Here is a 21,370-nt window from a genome sequence, read left to right as displayed (position 1 = left end):
AACGGGACCACGGGGCCACCTCCCCGACAAATTGCCGCCGCAGCCCTGGGGGAGGGAGAGGACGAGGAGGAGAACCACGACGACGGGTCCCCCGAGTGGGAACCAGCCGCCATGTCGCTTGTATGCCTAGGCTCCAGAGAAATGGTGCCCCGCGCCACCATCCCAAGCAACACCCAGAAGTACCAACAGTGGGTCACCATCAATGGGCGACGGGCCGAGGCCCTCCGGGACACTGGGGCCAGTGTGACCGCTGTCCGCTGCCATCTGGTGACCCCCGAACAGATCCTACCACATGTCCTCTGCCCTGTCCGGACCGCCGACAACACCGAGAGCATGTGCCGGATGGCCCGAATCCCCTTCGAGTGGGGAGGAGTGTCCGGCACCCTAAAAGTGACTGTCCGCGACGACGCCCCGGTGGACTGCCTCCTGGGGAATGACCTAGAGAGCTCCCCCTGGGCCCAGGTGGAGCGCAGAGAGCATCTGGGGATGCTAGGACTACCCGAGTGGGCCTGCGCCACCACTCGGTCCATGACCGTCCAGCCAGCTGCAGCCCCAGCCCCCGACAAACCGGCGGGCCCCGAACCACCCACCTCCTCCAGCCCGGAGGAACCTGACGAGGAGGCCGGGCCCTCCGAACTTTCTTCCAACGAGGCCGCTCCCCTCAGCGAGATCCCCGAGCTGGCCCGGTGGCGCCACGACGGGGGCCCCACCCCTGAACAATTCCAGCAAGAACAGAAGGGCTGCCCGTCCCTCGAGGGGGCCCGACAGCAGGCGGCCGCCCAGGCTGCGGGGGACCCCTCGGGAACCCACTGGGTCTATTGGGACAATGACTTATTGTATAGCGAGCAGAAAGTCGCCGAACTAGGGGCCAGCCGGGTGCTGGTGGTCCCCCTCCGATTTCGAGAATTCCTCTTGAACCTGGCACATGACGTGCCCCTCGCCGGACATCTCGGGCGGGACAAGACGTAGAGCCGCCTCGTGACCCATTTCTATTGGCCCCGAATGAGACGAGACGTGGACCAGCACTGCCGGTCCTGCCCGACCTGCCAAGCTAGCGGGAAGACTGGGGGACGCGTGAAAGCCCCCCTGCAACCATTTCCAGCCGTCCATACCCCGTTCGAACGAGTGGGGATAGACATCATGGGGCCCCTCGACCCCCGGACCGCCCTGGGCCACCGCTTCATCCTGGTACTGGTCGACCACGCCACCCGGTACCCAGAAGCTGTTCCCCTCCGAACTGTGACCGCTCCAGTGGTGGGCCGGGCCCTGATGGGCATCTTCTCCAGGGTGGGGTTCCCCTGAGAAGTGGTGAGCGACAGGGGGACGAACTTTATCTCGAAGTACATGAGATCCCTCTGGCAACAATGTGGGGTCACCTATAAATTCACCACCCCTTACCACCCCCAGGGGAACGGACTGGTCGAGCGGTTCAACCGAACCCTGAAGGGGATGATCAAGGGCCTGGAAGAGCCCCTCAGGAGGAGATGGGATGTCCTGTTGCCCTGCCTCCTGTTCGCCTACCGGGAGGTACCCCAGAAGTCCCTGGGCTTCAGCCCCTTCGAACTGTTGTATGGGCACCCCGTCCGAGGGCCCCTCAGCCTGGTCAAGGAGGGTTGGGAGGCGAACGTCCAGAGTGCCCCGCCCGACGTCTACCGGTACCTCCTGACCTTGCGGAACCAGACTCGAAAGTTCCGTGCCCTGGCAGAAGCCAACCTTGAAGCCAGCCAAGAAGATATGAAACGCTGGTATGACGAGAATGCCTCAGCCGTCGAGTTTGAGCCGGGCCAGCAAGTCTGGGTCATGTCACCCGTGGACCCCTGCGCCCTGCAGGACAAGTGGACCGGGCCCTTCAAGATAGTTGAAAGGAAGAGCCCCGTCACGTACCTGGTCGATATGGAGTCTCCGAGGAACCCCCTCAGGGTCCTGCACGCCAACCGGCTCAAGCCCCATTTTGCCCGAACTGAACTAAGCTTACTACTGGCTACCGACGATGGGGGTGAAAGTGACTCCGAGCCCCTACCAGACCTCCTGGGGTCCTCGAGCCAAGACGGCTCCTTGGAGGGCGTCCACCTCTCCGCCACCCTGACACCAGAACAGCACCATGATTGCCAGAAGCTACTGCAACCCTTCGCTGCCCTCTTTTCTCTCACGCCCGGGGTAACCCCCTGGTGCGTCCACGACGTGGACACGGGGGATAGCCCCCCTGTACGACACCGCGCTTATAGAGTGCCTGACCGAGTCCGGGCCTGCATAAAGACCGAGGTCGCCAAGATGCTCGCCCTCGGAGTCATCGAGCCTTCCGACAGCCCGTGGGCCAGCCCGGTAGTCTTGGTGCCGAAGGCCGCCGCCCCCGGCACGGCCCCCGAACTCAGATTCTGTGTCGACTACCGGGGCCTGAACGCAGTTACCAAGACCGATGCCCACCCTTTACCACGAGCCGATGAGCTGATTGATCGCTTAGGGGCCGCCCGCTACCTAAGCACCTTTGATCTCACTGCCGGGTACTGGCAGATCAAGCTCACTCCCGGCGCACAAGAACGATCAGCTTTCTCTACCCCCGACGGCCACTACCACTTCCGGGTGATGCCCTTCGGCATGAAGAACGCCCCAGCGACCTTTCAGAGGCTGGTAAATAAGGTCCTGGCCGGTCTCGAAACCTTCAGCGCGGCCTACCTCGATGACATTGCTGTCTTCAGCGACCACTGGGCCGCGCACCTAGGACACCTTGGGGAAGTCCTGGCCGCTCTCCAAAGAGCCGGCCTCACAATTAAGGCCAGCAAGTGCCAGATCGGTCAAGGATCTGTGACCTATCTGGGCCATCAGGTGGGGAGTGGCCAGGTGGCCCCCCTCCGGTTAAAAGTGGACGCCATCCAGGCGTGGGAGCCCCCCGCCACCCAAACCGCTGTCCGGGCATTCCTGGGCCTCACAGGCTACTACCAACGCTTCATAAAGGATTACGGCAGCATTGTGGGCCCCCTTACGGAACTCACTTCAAAGAAACAACCCAAGGCGGTGCACTGGACGCCCCGCTGCCAGACCGCGTTTGATACTCTCAAAGCAGCCATGTGCGCTGCCCCTGTGCTACAGGCCCCCGACTACAGCAAGGAATTTGTAGTCCAGACCGATGCCTCGGAGTACGGGGTCGGGGCAGTCCTCTCCCAGCTGGACGCCAAGGGCCTCGACCGACCGGTGGCCTTTATCAGCCGCCGACTGCTGCCGCGAGAACAGAGGTGGAGCACCATCGAGCGGGAGGCCTTCGCTGTGGTATGGGCTCTCAAGAAGCTCCGGCCCTACCTTTTCGGTACCCACTTCAGGGTCCAGACTGACCACCGGCCCTTGCGGTGGCTCATGCAAATGCGGGGCGAGAACCCCAAGCTGTTACGCTGGTCCATCTCGCTACAAGGGATGGACTTCACTGTTGAACACCGGCCCGGCAACGACCACGCCAATGCTGACGGCCTGTCACGATTCTTCCGCCTCGGCGAGGAGAACCCCCAAGAAGATGGGTGACTCTCCCTGCCTTCAGCTGGGGGGGACGCGTGTGGGAGCCGGCCTCGTGGCGTGGTCCTGTTTTCCCGCGCTAAGCCGCATGAGGTCCCATGCACATCGGGGCTCCTCCATCTTGGATTGCACGTCACTCCACGTGACCACCTGTATGACCCTGCTCTACCCGGCCTCAGTCCCAGCGAGGCCCGACATCGAGACGCCAACCCCTGGCTCGGGGGATACCACGTGAGCCCTTCCCACTCTCGGCGGAGGGCAGTATCGATGGGACCCCCTACCGTCTCTCCACACCTGGGTGTGATCACCCCACAGCTCTCTGGGGCCTGGCGCCTCTCCTGCTGGGCGTCTGGCCGCCCCCTACCCGTCCTCTCCGCCCCCTCCGGGCGCACGGGTCCGGACATCAAATGGCTCTCGTCCTATATCTGGGGCGACCCGACAACAGGGCAGTAGTTGTATCCTGGAGTCGAGAGCCCTGCTGATCGGATCGCGGCTGACCCTACGAAGAAGACTCACCCTGAACCACCCCTTGAGCCCTGCTGACGACGTCGCGGCTCCACCGTGCTTAAAGACCTTCACGAACCTTTGGGGCCCTGCTGACGCTATCGCGGCCCGACCTTGTTGAACCCTACCACCGGAGCCCAGCTGACCTCGTCGCGGCTCGACCTAAGCGGAACTACCATCCGAGCCCTGCAGACGACGTCGCGGCTCTCCACATCCGAGCCGCTCTGAGACCAGCATCCAAGGTCTGGCGCAGAGCCCTCCCGTGCCTGGCTGGCACTAAGACTGTCCCGCTACCCTATCCTCTTGAACGAACACTGAGACTCTGACAGGATCCCTCGATCCCTCTGTAAATATTGCCCGTATTACTGTCGATAAAGAATCTAATCTCGCAACTACTATTGAGTCCTGTGTGGTGGTGTTACTGGGCCTAGTACGATCATAGGAGAAAGACCTCCCCGAGGAGGCTTCTCAGCGGCGCTCGGCTATAACTTTGCGGTAGGAAGGTGCCGGAATAGTCTCCCCGACTACCCGGCGGGCCTCCCTCCAACAAACTGTGATACGTGGACAGGCAATTTCCTTGATTACGGGACATAAGCGTACTCAGCGACAAGAGATTGACAGCTTAGAACAGGGAGTGGCCTCGGCAGAGGCTGCTCACGTAGCAGACGCACATGAAGAATCACAACACAAAGCATACTTAGCACACCAAGAATACAAGTCTTACGCACGGCAGGAGACTAAAACTAGACTGACCAAAACACAACATATGGTTTATGAGCTAGGTGACAAGGCGGGCAAGCTTCTAGCATGGCTCGATAAACGGGAGCGGGCTAGTAAATGAGTGGCACAGATCCAATTTGAAGATGGTACCACTATGGTAGAGTCCCATCAAATAGCAGAGGCATTTTCAGCCCACTATAAAAGAGTGTACACGCCTATGGCCACCAACACTGTACTAGAGAACCTTGACTTCCTTAGAGATATAAAGATGCCTGTATTGACCCCGGATCAAGCTGAAACTCTTGACAGCGACCTGTATCCTGACGAGATAGTTCTAGCGATCGGTGCACTTCACACAGGCCGGTGGAATTGTTTAAGAAGGCCTCGCCTCTGTTGGTGCCCCATTTGCTAAACATGTACACTAATAGCCTGGAGAAAGGGATCCTACCGAGGGACCAACGCCTAGCGACAATAGTGACGATTCACAAGGCAGGTAAACCACGGCAGGACTGTATGTCTTATAGGCCAATCTCTTTCATAAATGCGGAACCTAAAATACTTGCGAAGCTACTGGCCATGAGACTGCAACCTTATCTCACTACACTGATTCATCCAGACCAGTCTGGATTTATGCCTAACCGTAACACTGCACTTAATTTAAGGAGACAGCATAGTATAATCGCACGCAAGCCCATTATTGAGGAAGATGCAGTTATTCTGTCACTAGATGCACGCATGGCATTTGACCTTGTCAAATGGCCATTCCCATTTGCAGTCCTCCAACGCATGGGTTTTAGTCCCAAGTTTTGTGCTTAGGTACAGCTATTATACACACAGCCCTTGGCACATGTTGCTGTCAACGGCCATATCTCAACTGATTTTCCGCTGGGCAGAGGAACGAGACAGGGCTGTCCCTTGTCCCTGCTCCTTTTTGCGTTAGTGCTGGAGCCATTAGCGGCGTGGGTACGCCAAGATCTAGTTATTCGTGGCATGAAATGGACGCATGGATGGGAGGACCGCATTTCCCTCTATGCAGATGATATATTGTTATATCTCACATCCCCAGCGTGCTCCATTAATTGCATACTAGATATTTTTACCTCGTATGGGCGAGTGTCTGGGTACACTATAAATTGGGGGAAGTCAATCCTCTACATCCTACACGGACCCCCACCACGGCTCCCACGGGGCTGTGACATTCCAATTACAAGCACAGGTTTTAAATACTTGGGAATTTACGTAACACATGACACTACACAATTCACAGTAGAGAATCTCACACAGCCACTATTGCGATTTAAAAATGACGTCAAATACTGGCGCTCCCTCCCACTTTTATTGCTGGGAAGGGCGGCCCTCTTCAAAATGATGGCGCTCCCCAGATTCCTTTACGCTCTCCAGAATACACCATTCCCGGTCCCCTTGTCCTACTTTACGGCAATAAACGGGGAAGTAACAGCACTACTGTGGGACGGAAAGGCGACCCGGATTGCGATGCACAAACTAGTGCAGAGTTGGTATGATGGAGGTATCGCCCTCCCCAATATAAAAATTTACTATTGGGCCTCCCAACTGACAGTCATTAATCAATGGCTTCTTGTACCTCACAACGATCCCGCCTACCGCATGGATAGACATATGTTGGAGTCTGCTGGGATCATGGGAACACTCTTTAATAAGACCAAGCGATCCACTCTCATGAGCCCAACGGCGCACACGGTACAAGTGTGGTTTGAGGCGCAGAAAGCACTGGGATGGGAGGGGGTCATCACACAAGCCACACCACTATGGGATGTACAGAAGCTAGGCAGGCTGCAAAACACTAAAGGTTTTACACAGTGGGACCTGATAGGCATCTCTAAAGTGGGAGACATATGGAAAAAGGGCGCAGTGATTCCATTTGACCAACTGCAGCGCACTAACAATCTAGTGCACACGGAAATGTTTCGTTATATGCAGATAAGACATGCACTCACTGAGAAGGTCCCACTAGGTACACAGCTAGCAGAGGCATCACCGTTGGAGGATAGACTCCTAACGGACAATCTGGCAAAGAAGGCCATCCCCCTCACCTATCGTAAAATAATTAATAATCTACCAGGCACCGTCGCAGCCCTACGGACGAAGTGGGAATTGGAGCCAGGCGACTTAGATGATTCGGACTGTCAGGAGGCACTTGCATCCCCCAAAGAGGTGGCGGTATCCTCCAAATTCAAATTAATACAATTTAAAATTTTACATCGCACATATTATACGCGCACGCTCTTACATAAAATTGGTAGTTGCGATACGCCACTCTGCCTCTGTCAGTGTGGCGAGAAAAGCACATTTTTACACACAAACTGGCACTGCCTGAGGATAGTAAGGTATTGGGAGGCGGTTATGCGTACAATCTCACAAGTAACAGACTCTTCCGGAACCAAAGAGATGCATTCTCAATATTTGGGAAGCCACAGACCTCAACCATGCGACTCAGGAATGGTGATGCTCGGGATTATGGTGGCGAAGCGAAACATAGCACAACACTGGGGATCCCGACAGACCCCTACCCTTTCACAGTGGTGTTGTGACATGGACGGTATAATGGTTGTTGAAAATTCTGTATATATACACAGAGGGTGCCCCAAAAAATGGACTTGAATATGGGGCAAGTGGAATGCTTACCTTGGGTATATCTGTGAACACTGTATTTATTGTGTTGACTGTACTGGGCTGAAACGTACTGTGCGGAAACAGGAAACATGTACACATGTCAACCAGATCTACAATACCATGTTTTGTTACATACAAAATGCGAATAAAAATATTTATTTTTTTAAAAGAGTGCTTTGATGTCTGCACTGAGGGCACATTTGGTGTCCCTGTGCATAGTCCAGCTCAAACCGGTTGCAGTAGCCATTTGCTCCTGCTCTGGTGCGAAACTGGACAAAGGACACGGGTGTAGCCACCCCTCTGTCCTGACCCTCCCATAGGTGGGTCCCCAGAGTTTGTCCCACCCCTTCCTTGGGTATAAAGTAGGAACCCCTGACTACAGGACTTCATATATTACCTGGACTAAACTCTGCTACAGAAACCAAGTACTTTGACGATCTGCACTACGCTGGATGACTGAAGAATCTCCCTTGGAGTAAAGGAATTATTCCCCTGCTAAGCAGGCACCTAACTGCATCTGACAGGTTTGTATCTACAAAGCTCCTGAAGGACTCTGAAGATTTCTGCAACACAGGAGGTGGGTTCCCGTGGTCTCTGAGGTTGATCTACTGTTGCAGGGATTCTGCTTATGCACAGAACTATGCGCAGGAAACCAGGACATCAGAGAATTGTGGTGTACCAGAAACTCCCCTCAGAACTAAGAACCCCTATCCGACTAGCTTAGTGTCACATTCATTATCCGAGATTTAGCTCGGCGGTCCCAATGTATAGACAACCCAGAACAAGCGACTTAGATACTCTCAGGAGTGGTGGGAATCCGAAGTACCCGTTGGTAGCTATATATCAGTCCACAACAGAATAACAAAGACACAGTAAAAGTTTAAAGAGTTTATTTTATAAACCTTGCGTCCTAAGATGCAGTACTTTGGCTAACACAAGCAGACAAATGGTTAGGATCAGCACCATCAGCATTGTTACAATACCATAGAAAATAAAAGGAGCAATCATAATAAAATGACAGTGGCAATCAGCCACCCTCCTTTCTCTAGCAACTAATAAGGTATTATTAGACTAATAGAAGGTCTCTTAGGCTTGCATGGGGGACTCCATACCTTATAGATCAGCTTAGTGGAATCACATCACAGAATCAGCTAGGCTCTTCCTGCTTCAGCTTTTCGTTTCGAATGTAACAGAAAACATGCTGCTCTATAATATTAAAGGGCTCGTCTTTCAGGTATTGGCAGCTGTATGTATGTTATGTCTAAGAAGTAGTACGATCAACCTGAACACAACAACCTGCCCCATCTAGTGACCCAGACTCGTTCCTTACACGGTGTACAGACCAAGGTCACTGCTCACTGTTAAGGATGTTAAACAACAGACGGTTCTCATGTGAAGCAAAGTCGCGTCAGCAGTTCTCGAATGAATAACATGTAACAACAGTGTCGCGTGCAAAAGCAGCAGAAGCAGCAAGCTGGCTTTCTAACAGCCATCGTGGTTATGCTAACTTAGAGTTGTACATAGGGCGTGGTTAACCCACACTACACTACGCTCTCAGCTATTCTGAGGCCCATATCCCTCGTGGGGACCGTGGAACCCGAACCCCTGTGCACCGTGTACTTTTGCAGCAGCATATGCTTTCTGGCAACCCCTGAGGCTGTGCTTTGGGCTACTTGTAGTACTGACCCGAGCAGTGTTTCCACTGAAGATTTCCGGCCTACACTCCATGAGTGTTCCGTGGGCTGGTATTTTGTGATTCCTCTCGAGGTCCCTTTGCGATCCCTGGTCCGTTTACCTGTGGGTCCCTGTGAAGGTATCCTTAAATTTCCATGGACTTCCCTGATTGCTCCAGACATGCCCGGACTCTCCATAGCTTAGAGAGTCTTCAGGACCTTGCTGGTCCCCACCAAAGCATCTTTCTTCTGACCGCGTGGGTTGCAGTTGCCAAGGCTTGTTGGTGTTCAACCCAGACACTAACCCCCAGCACTCGACATCCTTCATGGGGCAGCTCACATCCAGACTTTGGTCATCATTGACATCTCCTGGTCCCCGTGGCTGCAGAGTCAAGCTTCACCCCTTCTCACCTGAAACACTCGACATCAATAGGCATTCGTCTATTGTGCCCCTGGTCACTGTGAAGTGACCCAGACTCTGTCCCCTCTGCTTTCAAGTTCTTCTCAGCTCCAATCCAGGCTTGGATCACACCGGACACTTTTTCATCTACCCGGCAGCAGCAGTTCTTCGCATCACGCCATTGAAATTGTGCGTTTCCAACACCTCTTGACCCCTATGCACCCGGCTTCCCTGGGATAGGTAACACGGGTACTTCAGTACTCTCAAGGGTGCTGGCCTTAGAACCTTCTATGTTCCAAAGGGTTTGCTTGAAGTCCTCTCCTAAGTGTCCTTAATCTTTAATATTTCAACCGCGACTTTCCCATAGAGTTGTACGGAACTTGCGTCTGTGTTCTCACACTGCACCTGTCCTCTGTGGGTCCCCTGTGTCACTACCTTGGGTGGTTCCTTGGGGTCCCAGCGATTCTACGTGCTCTAGGCACTGTGTCTAGTCAAGTCGTGGTTGTTATAGCACTTTCTTAGTATATTGTTCGGTCTCCCCCTGGAGCCCTCTGTGTATTGTGCTATTTACTGTCGTTCTAGTGATTTAATATTGTGTGCTTTGTTCCCATAAAGAGGTTAGTAGAGAGTGTTTAGTAATAAATACATATATGTTATATATACCTTGTGTGGTTCTCCTTTCATTTGGCCATTCAGGAGGTTGTAATCTGGTAAACCAAGCTGCTTTACATTCCTTCGAGACTTAGCCTGAAGGCTGCTCTCCACAGATACCACTAGGATAGCTTTCAATAAAGGTTGTCTTTAACCTAATCATCAACAAGGGTCGTTTGGACTGGTGCAAGGTGCCCACTTTAATTAGTGGACAGCATATACCAGGCCAACTTCTCCCAGTAAGCTTAAATAGAAATGTTCATACTACAAGCGAGGTCTCATAACTGGTTTGTAGTAGCAACATATGGTGAGTTAAACCCTCAAACCTACCTGATTCTCCCTTTGTCAAAACCTTAGAAACTAAAGTTGGTAAGATTACAGATGGGCCTATTTGACGTAGAGGAAATAGCCCAAAATGGAAATTTACACAGGCATGAGTTGCCCGCCACTCTACCCCCACGGGAAGGAATCATTGACCTGCATACTATGCGTCTTTCCTGGTTTTGAGTGGGAAAGGCGATTCTGGCTTACGCCATTAGAACTGAACATTCACCTATGTCAGGAGGCGATTTCCATGGTAGGGACTGCAGGCTCTCTGCATGCTTTGTCAAGTTCATGGACAGAGTGGCTGCAAGATCTGTTTGAACTCTGGGATTTCCCCAAGCACAGCACATCTGTGACTTTTTTTAATACACATCTGGCATTCGCACTTTTGACTAACTTTTAGAGTTTGTCATCTAAGTTTCAAAGATCTCATATATGCTTTGGTTTTATATGGGTATTCTTCTGCAATATATGGAATACACTGGTTTTATAAAGATTTGAATGGTTTTAATGAACTATCAAATAAAGATACTTATATACTGGAGCAGAAGGTTCACGAAATCACGGTGGACAGTTCACCTTCAGGGGCTTCCTGGGGCTCCAGCAGTAGCATCAGTTCCTTCTTCATTCTTACTCCTACACAGAAGAGAAGCAAGTTTCTTGTGTCTGATAACCAGTTTCAAGTGAAACTGCCCGCCTATGCTTGTGCATTGCAGTTCAGACAGCTCTGTCCAGCTGCATAGACCACTTGATACATGGGTGGGGTAGGCTGGGTCTCATCACTGTAAGAGGTGCGCTTCTTGGCCTCTGTTCGGTCTGAAGTCATTGCTCATGCATGGCTCTGGACCAGCTCACACTCTGACCTACTCGAACTATTTGGACTAGGGCCAGTGAACAACAAAAGGTCTTCCTTTATATTCCTCCAGGAGTGTGTATTACAGCCAGCCAGACAGTTCCTATTTACATCACAACCCACCTGAGAGACCTACACTGGCTCCCTGTCAACAAGAGGATAACCTTCAAACTCCTCACCCACGCACACAAGTCACTCCACAACACCGGACTAACGAACCTCAACAGCCGACTCAGCCTCTACACCCCCACCCGCCAGCTCCGCTCCGCAGACCGCGCCCTCGCCACCGTCCCCCGCATCCGAAGAGTGACCGCCGGCGGCAGATCATTCTCCCACCTCGCCGCCAAGACATGGAACACCCTCCCCATCCGCCTGCGGCAGACCTTCTGACCTTCAGAAGACTTCTCAAGACATGGCTCTTTGAACAGTAGCAGCTTCCGCCCCCCCCTCCCCAGCGCCTTGAGACCTTCGCGGGTATGTAGTGCGCTTTACAAATGCCATGATTGATTGATTGGCTATAGCAAGAGAGTTAGGAATAAGTAAAGAAGAGCAGACGCACATGAAGAGCGAGAGGTAGAAATCAGACTCTGACTAGCATGAAAAGTATGGGCACCCTAATACTCCAGGGCCTCCATATGTTGGGGGTAACCCGGCTTGGAAACTTGGATATCACATGTAGCCGAGAACTCTAATGCATACTTACCTACAAACAGAGGGAATGATGATGTCTGTTGATTGCCTACTATACCATGGAGATCCAATAATGCGGTCAGGTGAAATGGCCTGTAATCCACAACTACAATCAGCTGCCCCCAACTGTGAGTAGCACCATGGCCTGCTCATGGGAATGCTAGCCACCCAAGTCAGTTGCAGACATTTCATTGAGGGACAAACACCGACTCACTTTCTAAGCCAGCGTTTGCCCCTTGGTCATTCCCAATTTATTTTTTTGCTCTCCTTCCCACTTTGCCAACAGCAATTTTTCCACCTACAACTGCAGTACTTTTTCATTGGGACGTGCAGGAAGCTAAGTGCCCGGCGACCCAAATGGCGCTCGACAAAGTTAGCACACTGTCGGGGATAAATGAACCAAAATCATGTAAAGCACGGGTCAGGAGACTGATGGGACCTGCCTCCTGCACAAAAATCATGTGGACTCTGCTAGAGACTTTCGACTCTACAAAAAGAGAAGTATTTTCTCTGGATAGTCACAGAGCTGTAAAGGCATGCATGTATCCTGGACCAGTTCCTTCCATTGCTTCGAAATCAGCCTTTCTAAACCGATGGCTTTTATGAGGCAGAAAAAATTAGCACAATGTGTTTGCTTATTCTTTTTGGCTTCTCCGCTGGCTCTGTAATTCTGTGAGGTTTACTCACTGCGGAGTAAGAGCTCGGTCATCATTTGCACAGCAGATCCCATGTTTCCTCTCCGCCCACCCCTTTGTAATGGATTGTAGTTTACTGCTGGTGGAGCGCTTCCTGTTTCTTTAGCGGTAAATAGAACATATACCTCCTGTTATTTCCTATGAATTATTTAGAGAAGCAAAGAAAGTGCTTCTTCAGTCCAGACTTGTATTGTATGGCAGAGTCATCAATCCTCATGCTCTTGCGGGGGAGGGTTTACTATGGCCGGGGCTCTTGGTCGCTCAGCCCTCCTCATGCAGGCACTGGCTCCATTAGGGTCGCGTCCTCTGATAGGATTCACTGACTTCACACCTCCTTCTGATCTCAAGATTTTAGCAGGGATGACTGCAGTGACAGCCACAGCTGGAGTGCATCATGCATGACTGTGCACACGTCACTTATTCTGAGAGTGGATCAGACTGAAATCACATGTCCCAGGCGCCTCCCACCTCAGACGGATGTATTAGCCACACCATACCCACAAGACCCCCTGCTAAGTATAGACTTCCTATCCTTAAGTCTTTTAAGTTATCTATCTATCTATCTATCTATCTATCTATCTATCTATCTATCTATCTATCTATCTATCTATTGATCTATCTATCTATCTATCTATCTATCTATCTATCTATCGATCTATCGATCTATCGATCTATCTATGTAATATGTTTAGCTAAAGTGGAGTTAAGCATACAAATCCCATACTTACTTACCTATACTTGCAATGATGATATTTTGGTAGTCAGTACTTTTGCTGCTATATTTTCTGCAGGCCGCTATGAAATCCACAAATGAGATGAAAGACCTCTGTGTACTCCATTGCGGAATCAAGGCACAGCATGTATAGCTAGGTGCGGAATCAAGGCACAGCATGTATAGCTAGGTGCGGAATCAAGGCACAGCATGTATAGTTAGGTGCGGAATCAAGGCACAGCATGTATAGCTAGGTGCGGAATCAAGGCACAGCATGTATAGCTAGGTGCGGAATCAAGGCACAGCATGTATAGCTAGGTGCAGAATCAAGGCACAGCATGCATAGCTAAGGTGCCCCAGCCAATCAGCCTCCGCGGTAGTCCATGCTAAACCTGGTGGTAATGCTGCAGCGAGGTATTGAATCATAGTTTTATTTGTAAAGCGCTTTCTGTCCATGTAAAGCTTGAAAGCGCTTTAGCAGATGGACAGCTTGGTTGGAGGGGTGTTGAGTTGCAGTGTGGTGCATGTGGGAAGCGGTTTGGTGTCGTGCTGGAGAGCCCACGGTGCTCCTATCCTGAATAGGGGTGCTGTGCTGAACAATAATATGTGTGTGTGTTAATGCCGATGCCGTGCATTTTGCCACTACCAAGGACCAAATGAGGTCAAATGTCTGTCTTTAAAAATGTCTTTGCAATCTGCTCTATCCACTCCCTATTTACTTATTACGGGGCATATTAACAAGGGCCACATCTCCGCTTTTTTGGCTTTAAAAGCCAAAAAAAGCGGAGATATTTATATCGTTCTATTACCAATGCAGCGCTAACATGCATTAGCGCATGTTAGCAGCCGTATTCCACACGCCTCGCATTGCATCTCTAATGAGATGCAAAGTAGGCATTCCTTGGGCATTCCTTGCCAAAACTAACAGGAAAATATCACTAGCTGTTCTTCGCCGACGGCCCAGGACACACATAGCATTACAAAAAGCCGTGCTAACCGCGGTTATCGCCGGGAATTAACGTCTAAGAAAATCCTATATGTTACAAGGGAGGTGGATTGTACAGCTCAATCCACATCTCCCTATTAACAAGGATTCCCCTTACGCTGCCGGTGTATCGCTGGCTTCCCAGTGATAAACCCGTATTTCGCCACTATCGCCGAATTTTTGATCGCCGTGGAGATATGCATTGATAATAACGCGATATCTCAGCGATTGAATCCGGCGACAGCTGGCATTGTGCAAAGTCGCACTAAGCAGGAAATGCGATGATTATCGCATTTCCTTGATAATATGCCCCCAAGTTTCTTTCTGTGCATGTTTTTTACTTTTTTTACTCCTTTTTTTCGGCCCTTCAGGCCGTCATTGTTTTTTGTCGTGAATACGTTTCTATAAAATCACCCGATACCCATGTGTTCAAATGTGTTCTTTGTGCTGTGATTAATTACATTTATCATTTGCTATTTAAAAACATTGCTTGGTTAATGACGCCTTCCACATCATTTCGTTTACTCGGAAGCCCGCCACAAGTGCAGCCATTTACAAGTAAAAGCCTAACTCAACCTTTGAGGCGCTTTATTCCAGCTTGGGCAGTAAAACAAGTGGTGGTAATTGCATATCCGTGTGGTGTAGTAATTAGCAAATGTGCAATTACCGCACCAGTCCTATTTTATTTTTCGGCCCTTGGAAAAGGCACCTTGCGCCCTATTCCAATGTGAGCAAATTGGAAATCTGTCCCTTTTGCCCTTAAAATTCATTCGGAAAAGATCTTTTTTTTTTTTTTTTTTTTAGTTTAAAGAAAGTTTATTGGATATAAGTGTAAGATACAACAGTAATACAATACAGTATATAGTAATAATAAAAAATGGAATATATGTTGTATACAATAAAGAAAGAAGAAATAGGAAGGAGAGAAGGAAAAAGGGGGGGGGAGGGAAAGTAAAAAGATATATATATCCTATAGTAATACAACTGAAAATATTGTTAAAAAATATAACATGTATATCATATTGATCTCACTACTACAAACTTAATTATATATTGAGAATAAGCACAGAATATAATAATATTTAATTAACCTTAATTTAAGGAGGTTTGGAAACTTCTTCTATGGCTGGAATATGTGATGGCAGTGATTGAGCAGACATATCTAGAAAATTGGTAACGGGTAGCCATAATAAGTCACGTTTAATGGCCAGTGTAATCGGGTGAACATAAGCTCTATCTAATCGGTGGTTATAACAAACACCATACCACCAGGCCTGAAAAGAAACATTTGAAGCATTTTTCCACGATTTAGTGATTTGCTGAAAAGCAACAGCTATAAGTAAATTCGGAAAAGATCTTGCTGGAAAATATCGTGGGGTGCACATTGTGCACGAGAATTTGAATCCTGAATCGGGCACAAACAGGAACTAGCTCTTGATTTGAGATTTGTGCAAAATTCACGATTTCTTGACACAAATGCGAGCTTCTGTGGTTTATGGCGGATTGAATTTAAGCAAATGAGATGCCAGACAGGCCACAACGAGGGACAGGAAATCCCCCAACCAGTGACTGCCCTCCAATGACCAGCCATTCAGATAGACTGGTGTGCCTGGGTGGAAATGCCACTGCAATCTACAGGATCTAGTAGTAACTGCTTGATGTAAAATGAATATCTTGTGTGATTGGGGGGTCCCCATGGCGCCCAGCATGAAACAGGCAGGGAGAGGATGCTGAATCTCCAGTCTTAATAAATTGAGATCTGCCTCTCAAAAAAGAGACCGTAAATGTAGGACCAGCCACTTTGAACACCATGCAAGCAGAGAAGAGGTACAGCAGCGCCTCGTGGTCCGCCATGTCACGTCTCCCAGAGATCCACAGCATCTAAGAAGACATCCCCACCACCAGAGCAACATTAAATTTAGGGAGTTGTCCGTCCACTGGGGGGTGGCCAGCGCTTACTTAATCCAATAGATAATGGTTGCCAATAAGCACTTGCTGCTGACATGCTGCAACTTTTTTGAGCACTTTATCCAAAATTGATCCATGTGTTATTGAGCGGTGGGTAATTCCTAAGGTCAAATCACCTGCTTCCAAGTTGGAGTTTTAGGCAATGGCAGAAACAAACGACTCCTATTCTCCAGGCCCTGCAGTCACTTCCTGCCTCCTTCTCCCGCACATCTTCTTCAGAATGGCAGCCATGAGCATGGCGCCTTCCACCCAACAGTAGGGGTGGGCAGAATTTGCGAAATCCACTTTCGCAAATTATCGCGAAAATGTTAAAAATTATCGCAAACACGCGGAAATATCGCGAAGATGCGGAAGTTTTTTTCCCGCATGTTCACGAGATTTTCTGCATGGTTGCGGCTCGCCAACTTACCCATGTGGTTGCTCGCGGGCGCGGCCATCTTGTTTTCAGTTGTCTCGCGGTGCATGATCGCAAGAAGAAAGACGTGATCGCGCGATGCATGACGTCACTGCGGGCGCGAACTGTCGCGAGACAGCGCAAATGGCTAAAAACAATACAACATCTCATGGAGAACGCGACCGGATCAAGAAACTTGTCGGCGAACGCAGGGATTCAGGTAAGGCGATCGCGCGCGCGAGAATGTATTATTTTACATCGCAAGCAAGAAACAAATTATCGCCAAGCTGCGGTATGCGGAAATTTTGACATTTTCGCGCTTTCCGAGGAATGCAAAAATGTCAAATTATCGCAATTTCCGCGAACGGAACAAAATTTTAGCCCAGGCCTACCCAACAGTTCCCAACTACTTGAGGGACAAATTCTATGGTTATTTGTCCACTATTAGCCTAGGCTCCACCTCAGCCCTTCACTCCCACAACCTGCATTTCTATTGGGTGCTGAAGGGCAGCACGCCCTTTCAGTGACCAATGGCACATCTGGAATACTCTTCCTGGCTCACTATGATGCCACCAGAATCATGGGCACTGCGGAAAATCCCCACGACAGAACTGTTTTGGGCAGGGCTTTAATTGAGGCCATGAGGCGTCACAGGGAACATGGCCGACTGAGCCCTCCAATCCCAGGTTGCATGGAGTACCACCGCTAAAGTGTCTCAGCTCTGAGGTCTTCTCAATTCCAAGCGTCTTGAAGCCATGTAGGCACCCACACCGCTCTTCAATCGCCCTCCTCCTCTCTTTCTCAGGCTTCCTGGTGTGTGGCACCAGCCCTGCAGCAAGTGACACCGACAGAAGCAAGTTCCCTGCAGGCCACTGCCTATGGAAGTCACTCAGGGCTCGCCATTAGTCACTGGAGCTGTGTTTTGCATGCCCTTTGGTACAGCTGGCACTGCCCTTGCTACCCCTGCCTTGGGCTCGCATCCACAAATATGAGTCTGTTGAAACCATGCGGGCGAGACAAGGCTGCCATATGGGGAGACACTGTGCTATCACCAGGGGTCAAAGGGCGTGTGATGCCACTTCCACTATGCCTGGCATTTGTGTGATTTGACGGATTTGCCACTTCCTTTGGAAGTCTGGTAGGATGGGGCAGTGGGCTATGTCCACTGTAGTCTGCTTCTGCCCCAGTCCCGCCAGACTTTCATAGGTCACCTGGGTATTTCCTGAACTCCCGGTGGAGCAATCCTCTGCCACAGCGCTCCATCCTGGCCGTCGAGCCCACAGCGCCCACCTGGCCCCTCTCCACGCTCACTTGGCGCCCAATTCTGCTCGTCTTCCTGCTGCTCTGACTGGCAAGGAGGAGGAGAGATGAGGTAATGTCTCCCCTGAGCCACCGACTTGGATTTCAGAGAAGCTCGCGGAGCCCCAGCCAAGCAGCGCGCGGACTCAGTGACTGCACCCTCTGGACCTCACTCACCCTGCCCTCCAGGCCTTTCTATGTCTCAACCCACCTCCAACTCGGACCTCAAGCGGACCCTCGAGACCAGCCGGGACACCAACGTCGACGATGAAATCCCGCAGCCCCCGCAGCCCAACAACTACCTTTTCCTCACCATTTTCAGCTGCTTTTGCCCAGCCTACCCCATCAATATCGTGGCCTTCGTCTTCTCGATCATGGTGAGTGTGTGAGTGGCGCTCTTTGTAATGACCGCCCGTCGTGAAGTTTATTGTGAATGGCACGTCCGATTTTTATTTCCTTTTACCGTTACACAAACACAGGAACTAAAGTGAGAATGAACAGGTGTATTTTTGTGGCAAAGTTGAGACTTCCGCGTTTAGCCTCAAGGAGCGACGCAGAACTTTTTGTAGCATCTTTTGCCCATGTGGACACATTAATGGGCGGGAAAGGACTCTAGCTAGATATATTCGGCGTAAAAATGTTGCTAAAAGTGATCTCCGGGCTAAAAGGGGAGCCGTTCGTCTGGTGCTCCGAGCTCGTGACTGGCAGAACTCCTAATGGGAATGTCAGATGGTCACTGGGGCAGCTCGAGTTGCTTCAATCCTCGACTCCCCAGCTCAGTGCCAGCCACGCCTGCCCAACCCACGAGAAAGCAGAGTGCTACAGTCAGACATCTGAAGTGTGCGCGGCGAGGCTGACAGAGGCGCGTGCGTGCCAGGATGGACATGGGGCGTGCGTGTGCGGAGCGGCAGAGCGCACGTGCCCTGGGTGGGCGACTGAGGGGCGCGTGGCTCCGGGGCGAGGAGTAAATGCTTGTGCTCCAGGCATGTGCCTGAGCGCATGCCAAGGGCCAAGAGTTCTACTTGTGACAGGGAGGCACATGATGTGATAAGTGGATTGAGTGTCGATACGAAGGAGGGTGGCTGGATTCGCCATTCGGAAAGACCGCGCTGCGCCAGGGAGAGTGTATGTACCAGGGAGAATTGTAATGTGTGTACTCAGCGGGCAGGGCTAGGGGTCCGCGTACCCAGGGAGGACACTGGATGCGCGTCAGCGGAGAAAAAGACCAAAGGCGATGAGTGTGTATTTCTGAGTTTAGAAGGCTTGCGCGTGTCACCTGCAAGAACGCACATCATTAGCGATAGATGACTGTTCGTACAAGTGAGGGTGTGTCTGGGTGCCAGTGGAGTAACATAAAGTGGTAGGTCCCTGTAGAATGGGTCTCCGAAGGGTTCCCGAGGCTCCCAAATGTCACAGAAATTCATACGCCTCTGGCTGAAAAGGGCTCAAAGGTGTGGTCCTCTGCACCGCGCGCTGCAGCGGCGTGCGTGCCCGTGTCTAAAGCATTAGCAGGACCGCATGAGCCAGTGGGGTGTGACGGGGTGGGAAAGAGCTCTCTGCTTGTCCTGCTGTAAAGAACTGTAAAACAGATGGTGAAAAATACCGCGCCACGGACGATATAAAAGCACTGTGTGCGCGAACGGTAAGAGCGTCTCCCGGGAGGGGAAGGGGCTGTGCGTCCCAGCCTGCCAAGAAGCAGAGAACTGATGATCCCCTAGCGGCATCTGATAATGACTGTGTATGCCGGTGTATCAGGGTGTGCGCGCCAGGGTGAGAAGTGCTGCGCGCCACGCCACGGGGTATTGTGTATGTGGAAGGGGTATAAGAGAGTGCGCGCCAGGGTGAGAAGTGCTGCGCGCCACGCCTAGGAGTTTGTGAATGTGCTACGGAACTGCGTACAGTCAGGGCGAGAAGTGATGCCGCGGTACCTACGCTTGGGAGTTTGTGTATGTGCTAGGGGTAGAAGAGAGTGCGCGCCAGGGTGGGAAGTGCTGCGCGCCACGCCACGGGGGTTTGCGTATGTGCTAGGGTTTTAAGAGAGTCAGTGCGCACCAAGGGGACAAGTGCAGTGCCCCCACGCCACGGGTGTTAGTGTATGTGGTAGGGGTATAAGGGAGTGCGCGTCAGGGTGAAAAGTTGAGCCCGCACTGCGCCAGGGAGCTAGTGTAAGCCATAGGAGTAAGGGCGTGTGCGCCGTAGGCAGATCTGCGTGGCTTGGAGTAAAAAGTGTGTCTCAGACCTGAGAAGGATTGTGTGCTGTGGGGTTTAGAGGGCACTGCCCGCGCCAAGGGGGTGAGATGAATGTGTGTGTCCGGACCTGTGACGGATTGTGTATGCCAGCGGTGAAAGGGGGTTTGCACCAGGGTCCAGAAGGACACGACACGTGCCAAGTGTGAGAGATGGACTTGTTCCAGTGCTCAGTGGTTGCAAGGGCTCCGGGTGCCGCGGGTGGAAGGTTTCAGTGGGCTGATATCAAGAAAGGCTTCAGGTGGCACGTGCCAGTTGGGGAAGAGGGTCGTGTGTGCCAAGGTAGAGGATGACTGCGGTGAGAAAGAGGACGCCTCGACCTGTGCCGCGAGGAGGCACTTGTGCCAAGTCCCCGGGCGGGGTGGCAGGGGCCGTTGGCCCATCAATTCAGGGAGCACCATCCGTGCCCTGAAAAGCGCTCAGGTTTTCCGGTACGCGCGTTCTCAATAAATGCAGACTCGGAATAGGTTGACTGCGCAAGGCAAATTGCTTCTTGGAAACATGCCACGCGCGCTTTTTAATAACTTGTGTTCCATTTGAACTAGAAACCATTTTACATTGGCATCACCCTCTTCTGCAGCATATGGTGTCGTCAGTGCAGAGGTGGGAACTACTTCGTCAGATGGCGGCAGCAGACGCGCATTGCACTGGCCCTGGTTATGCTGTATCGCGATATTTGCATTCCTTTGCGCTTGCTTGCAAAAACACGTTGTGGCATCGCCTTGGAAACACACCAAGCAGAATACATCAAAATAAATAAATAAGAAAAAACCCTCATCATAGAGTAAAACACCCAATGCCCCAAAACATGTTGGGCGAACAGGTGTATTACTCACCCAAATATCCAATTTCAAATATTGTGATATTAAAATATTGTGGCCAGAATCTCGACGACCTACAAAATAGCATGACGGGGAGTACATGGCGCTAAGTATCGGTTTATTATTAACTACACATCCGTGGACCTCCCTTGTGCCCGGGTGTGGAGTTTCGAACAGTGCATTTACCCACCGCAGCGCGTACTCGCCTTCGGGATATTTTGTCAGGCTAGGATACTTTGGTGGCACAATATTTTTGTCCTCAGTATTGTGATACACAACCG

The 21,370-nt window shown here is 51.2% G+C and overlaps 1 protein-coding gene across 1 annotated transcript in view; it reads left to right on the top strand.

Moving 5' to 3' along the window:
* Nucleotides 1-18,121: 18,121 nt before the first annotated feature.
* The window catches only part of TMEM233 (transmembrane protein 233), a 274,108-nt gene continuing 270,859 nt past the window's right edge, over nucleotides 18,122-21,370 (top strand). The window contains exon 1 of the mRNA XM_085633579.1: nucleotides 18,122-18,398. Within this exon, the coding sequence (XP_085489705.1) occupies nucleotides 18,219-18,398 (180 nt within the window). The 5' untranslated portion in view covers nucleotides 18,122-18,218. The remainder of the gene's footprint in view (nucleotides 18,399-21,370) is intronic.

This window comes from Triturus cristatus, chromosome 11 (genome assembly GCF_964204655.1).
Source record: "Triturus cristatus chromosome 11, aTriCri1.1, whole genome shotgun sequence".
NCBI lineage: Eukaryota > Metazoa > Chordata > Amphibia > Caudata > Salamandridae > Triturus > Triturus cristatus.
This window is presented reverse-complemented; position numbering and strand designations above follow the sequence as displayed.